We start from the raw sequence: 6,000 nt of genomic DNA, 5'->3' as shown, positions 1-6,000 counted from the left end.
TAATTCCGGTTTGTTAGTAGCTGATCATTTTGATCACGTTGGCCTGTATAGCACTCTCCCTTTATCTGCACCTTTACCTCCTGTGGTTTTAGTTACTTGTGGTCAACCATAGTCTGAAAATATTAAATGGAAAATTCCAGAAGTAAACAATTTGGTTTAAAATTGCACACCATTCTGTGTAGTGTGATGAAATATCTCAACTTCTTGCTTTGTCCCACCTGGTAGGTGAAGCCCGTTAGTCACTTAGTAGCTATTTTGGTTATCAGATTGACTCTTGGGGTATTCCAGTGCTTGTGTTGAAAGAACTCTTATTTTAACTAATAATGGCTCCAAAGTGCAAGAATAGTGATGCTATCAAGTGGGATATGACAAAGAGAAGTTGTAAAGTGCTTTCTTTGGAAAGGTGAAAGTTATTGACAATAAGGAAAGAAACAAATTACATGTTGAGGTTGCTAAGATCTGCAGTAAGTATGAATCTTCTATCTGTGAAATTGTGAACAGTATTTATTATAATTGTTCTATTTTATTATTAATTATTGTTATTAATCTTTCTGTGCCTAAAATATAAGTTAAACTTTATCATAGATATGTATGTACAGGAAAAAAAACTTAGTGTATATAGGGTTTCATACAATCCTCAGTTTCAGGCATTCGCTGGGAGACTTGAAACCTATCCCTTCTGGATAAGGAAGGACTACTGTATAGGGAGAAGAAGGATATTGCATATCTGTATAGCTTCAGAAAACAGGCTAACGCTATGTATTTGAATTTATACACCCCATATTTCTATATTTATTGCATATTTTGCAGGTTTATATAGCCACAGAATTTTGTAGAAGTTTCTTTTCTTCTGAACTTAACTTACTACAAGTTGGTAGATAAAAAAAATCTTATGTATCATTGCTGAAGTGCATCTTTTCTACCAGCCAGCAAATAATGGCGTGAATCTGCTCATTTGAGCCAAGGTGTCATGAACTTTTGGATAACTTTTTAGAATCTAACCTATTTAAAATAAAAGATACTTCTGTATTAGTTTTTCATAAATTTTTAGTTTCTCCTTTTTTTTTCCCCCCAAATTATCAGGTTAAAAAAATAGATAGGATTTACATATTTTATCATAATTAGAAGTGGCTGGCCAGGCACAGTGGCTCACGCCTGTAATCCCAGAACTTTGGGAGGCCAAGGCGGGCAGATTGCTTGAGCTCAGTTCAAGACCAGCCTGGGGAACCTAAGAGCAACATGGCAAAAACCCATCTCTACCAGAAATACAAAAATTAGTCGGGCCTGGTGGCGCATGCCTGTGGTTCCAGCTACTCAGGAGGCTGGGGTGGAGGACTTCTTGAGCACGTGAGGCAGAGGTTGCAGTGAGGTGAGACTGGGCCACTGCACTCCAGCCTGGGTAACAGAGTGAGACCCCATTTCAAAAAATGAAAAACAAAAACAACAAAAAATAAGAATTAGAAATGGCTAATGCACTTATTTGGAGCCAGATTATTTTCAATAGGAACTCATCATCAAATTCATAATGTAGTCAGTGGAAATGTAGGATTCAATTCATGTACACATCGATTCTTCTTGCAAATATTTTATTTTATTTTTTATTTTATTATTTTTTATTTTTTTTTTGAGACGGAGTCTTGCTCTGTGCCCCAGGCTGGAGTGCAGTGGCATGATCTCGGTCTTCTTGCAATTATTAACTGAACCCTACTGTGTTTCAGGTACTCTTCTATACTCTAGAGATATAGCAGTGAGCAAAACAGAAAAAGAAAATGACCCGGCCTTTCTGGAGCTTAGAGTATAGCAGAAAATCTTATTTTGGATAGTAATAAATGATACGCTTAAAAACAGCAGAGAAGGGAACATAAATTGTTTGGAGGTGGTAATGAAATTTTAGATTGGGTGGCCTGGAAATGACTCATTGAGAATGTGACATTGTGTAGTGACCTGATTATAATGAAGGAGTAATCTGCAGAGAACATTTGAAGCAGACAGACTGCCAAACGCCAAGGTCCTGAAGCGAATATATGCCTGATCTGTTTAAGGAAGAGATGTAGCAAAGTGAATGAGGGGAGAGAGAGGTAGGAGATGAGGCTAGAGAGGTAATGTGTGTGTGTGTGTATGTGTGTGTGTGTGTGTGTGTGTATGTGTGTGTAATTCAGACCGTATTAAGGATTTGGCTTGTGTTCTGAGATTGGCAACCACTGGGTGGGTTTGAGAAGCAGAGTGATACAATCTGACTCGGATTGTGCAACAGCTCCTTCACTAGCTGCTATGTCAGTAGATTGAAGATGGACAAGGATTGGAGCAGGGAACAGTTAGGGGACTTTTACCGTAATTCAGGTAAGAGATGGTGGTGGCTTTGATCAGAGTGGTAGTTGTGGAGGTGGAGAAGTGGTTGGATTTGGAAATATTATAAAGATAGAAATGACAGGATATAATGATAGAACTTCATTATACGTCTAATTTATAAGCCAATTATTCAATTAGTAAATCAAGGAGTAATTCTTTCAGACAAAGAAAAATAATTTAGGTATGTATGAAGCAGAAGATTTGAATCTAACTTTGTTTTTTTTAGTATAAAAGGTGCTTTATCAATGTACTTAAAATATTTGATGATGAATAAATAGTACTTCTTAATATTTATTTATATGACTAAGAAAATAAAAAACTCAACCTCAGAACTTACTGAATTAATTCTTATCTGTTATAAAGTATCTAGTTAAAAGCTTAATTTCTTACAGTTACCATATGTAGTGAAACTATTTCCTAAAGCCTATTTGTTGGAAAAAACACATTGATTTACATACATTTAAAAAAGACAGTACAAAATTTTTTAGAGATGAGCTAGCTGTATACTTTTAAATGGAAGAACTAGAGAAGTCATTTTTCTTTCATTTTAGTATTTAATCATGTGAAGAACTGGATAATTTTTTTCTGAGCTTTATCAGTAGAGGGCAGCAAAGTTTCAGGTAGTGTGTTTTTGGGTTCAAGGGCTGCTTCGCTAAGGAAATTTTTTTTTTTTTTTTTGCTGCTCTTAAGTTTGTTCCAGCTTGCCTTTTAATGTAGTGCTTTGGTAATATTATATAGGAATTCACTTAAAAACTCTGTGACTGTGGTTCAGATATTTAGCCAACTCTTCCCTTAGGTGCTATAGATCCTTTCTTAATGAGAACATGTATTTCTTTTTGTGATTTAGGGAGTACCAGGGCCTGGAAAATATGACATTAAAAGTCAATTTCAGAAGACAGAAAGTATGACACCAAATGCAAATGATGCATCCCCTGCTTTTCTTTCTCAATCCCAGGTAATGGTCTACAGTCATTTTCATATATTGAGTCTCATAGGCATAATGTGAGGCCAGCAACACATTCAGTGACGTTTAAAGGTTATAAGAAGAAAAGTGATATTTAAGCAAATTGGAAATAGACATGGTCTGAGAAAAATATATTACCAAAACATATTGGTAAAATGAACTGAAATAAAATTAGAAATACACAGATGAATATTTGAATAGAACCATCTATTAAACTTTTTCTATTAAGCAAATTTGCATATATGAATGTTCAATTCAGTTTATAAGAAATGTCTTCTTTAGTCTTTTTAAAAATATGCTTTGTTAATGAATGTGTGGAGTGTTAACATGTAAGCTATATAGGCTTGCATCTCTTTCTGAAAAGGTTCTGAGGGCATTCTGTGGAGCCTGGCAATAGGTCATTTCTACAATTGCCACTGGGACCTTCACTAGTGATACAACAGTCATAGAATATATTTTGCAGTAACCATTTCACATACTCCTAGGAATATACTAAGAGCACTTGAAGGTATCTGACATATTTGCAAGGCAAGACAATTATAATACTAGCAAACCTTTATTATGTGGCAGCCTCCAGACCAAAGTAATTGTGAAATTTATCCACCTATGGTATGTACAGCTGTAATTATCTTATTTAACTTGGGAAGATTATTATCCTTCAGATGACTATAGATGACTACTTTGATTTTATTGTACTTAAGAGACACCTCCTTGGAGACAAGTAGATAGATTGCAGGTATATTTGGAGCTAAAATTAACATGACTTTTTAATGGGCTAGATGTTGTTATGAGGGACTGGGAGGAATCAAGAATGAATACTAGATTTCTGCATCAAGCAACTTAATGATACTTAAGGTACTACAAGAGATGGATGTGGGGAAGACAGGATATTTTCTGTGTGTGTGTGTGTGTGTACGCGTGCGCTTGCGCATGTGCCTGTGTGTGTATGTGTGCCCTTGATTTTTTAAAAGTGCTCTTTTTACAAATAAAATCTCAGGTTTTATACTGTTTCTGTTAATCTGATATATAGCCCTAACCTTATATCACTTGACACAATCATATTTTAAAATATATTTTTAGAAATAGAAAAGAATATTATATCAATTTGGTTTAAGGGGATAATGGGAAAAAGAATAATGGTTCTGCAGTAAAAGATATGGAAGAATTAAAACTAAACAGGATAACCTACTAGGGGTAGTGTTAATGTTTATTTGAATGTGAATATATATATATATATATGTATATGATTATGATAGAAAAAGAAATAACACAATTAACAAAGTAGACTTAGAGCACAGAATTTCTGGTTTGTAGAAATAAAGACAGATACATTTCTGAGATGCTTATTTTAGTTATTGATTTAGGAGTTGTCAGGCATTTTATCTAAATGCACCGAATTGCCTTATGTCTTCAATTATTAATTTTAAATACATAGTATTTCCTTTATGGCAATGGCTCTTAACTCGGGATGCACATTAAAAACATCTGAGGAATTTAAATACATTCTGATACCCAAGTGCCAACATGCCCTTTGTTCTTCCTTCCAGAGATTGATTCATGTGGTTCAGAATAGGGCCTAAACAGCAATATATATGTTTTAATTCCTCAAGTAATTCTAATATGCAGTCACGGTTGAAAATTATCATTTTAAAATTTCACTTAGCATCTAAAATAATAAGATAGTATTTAGGAAAATAAATTTGAGACTCCTTTTTTGTACTTCCAGTAATAAATTGTTATTTTAGTAGTGTTAATATTTACCTACTTTACACAACTCAAAAGAACATATATGTTGTACTATATTTTTGTCTAAGAAATATAGGAAAATAGGAAAACATACACATAACTACTTGGCTATATAAACACGATGAAGATAAACCAGAAAATAATGATGTTAGTTATCTACAAGGGATGGTGAGGAGGTAAAGTGCAAGCACTGGTATGCTGCTGTTTATTTGTACTGGCTTGCAAGAGCCAACTGTTAAGTTTCCAGGAGTTTTGCAAGCTGGTTGACATTACGTTGGTAGTGTGAAATTAGCCACTGCTGTGGGTGTATTTACACCATGGAAATCAGCAAATGTTGCAAATTGAGACTTTTCTGTCCCAAGTGGTGCAGCATCCCCAACAGGGGGCATAACACTTCTTTGACTATACTTTAAAAAAATACGTATTTTATCTTTTGGAAAGATTTCAATGTTTTATATATTCAAAAATAAAAATAAATCAGTAAGAATGGGAAAAGTTAATAACTAAACTGAAAGCAAATGGAAACAAATGAGGCGGGTGGGTTACTTGAGGTCAGCAGTTTGAGACAAGCCTGGCCAACGTGGCAAAATCCAGTCTCTACTAAAAATACAAAAATTAGCCAGGCATTGTGACATGCACTTGTAATTCCAGTTACTCAGGAGGATGAGGCATGAGAATCTTCTGAACCCAGGAAGCAGAGGTTCCAGTGAGTCTAGAGATCCCGCCTGTGTGAAGGAATGAGACTCTGTCTCAGAAAAAAGAAAAAAAAGAATTGGAAACAAATTCTTAATTATTTTTAGTAGGTTGATTTATTGAGATGGTATGGATAAAGCAATCATAAAACTATCTTAGATATATCACAAGTTTGAGCAAAAAAGTTGATATTCTGAGGTATGGTTTTCATTGTTAAGGAAGGTGCATACAATAATGGATTGGAGGAG

At 34.5% G+C, this 6,000-nt stretch overlaps 1 protein-coding gene across 2 annotated transcripts in view; it reads left to right on the top strand.

The window, feature by feature from the left end:
• Positions 1-3,070: 3,070 nt before the first annotated feature.
• STPG2 (sperm tail PG-rich repeat containing 2) overlaps positions 3,071-6,000 on the top strand; it is a 516,962-nt gene continuing 514,032 nt past the window's right edge. Inside the window, exon 1 of one of the 2 annotated variants that reach the window (XM_045392670.2) lies at positions 3,071-3,304. In XM_045392670.2, coding sequence (XP_045248605.2) covers positions 3,254-3,304 — 51 coding nt within the window. In that variant the 5' untranslated portion in view covers positions 3,071-3,253. The remainder of the gene's footprint in view (positions 3,305-6,000) is intronic. The other variant, XM_065545253.1, reaches the window with a different exon arrangement.

Source organism: Macaca fascicularis, chromosome 5, assembly GCF_037993035.2.
Source record: "Macaca fascicularis isolate 582-1 chromosome 5, T2T-MFA8v1.1".
Taxonomy (NCBI): domain Eukaryota; kingdom Metazoa; phylum Chordata; class Mammalia; order Primates; family Cercopithecidae; genus Macaca; species Macaca fascicularis.
The sequence above is the reverse complement of the archived record's forward strand: the minus strand, read 5'-3'. Positions and strand labels throughout refer to the sequence as shown.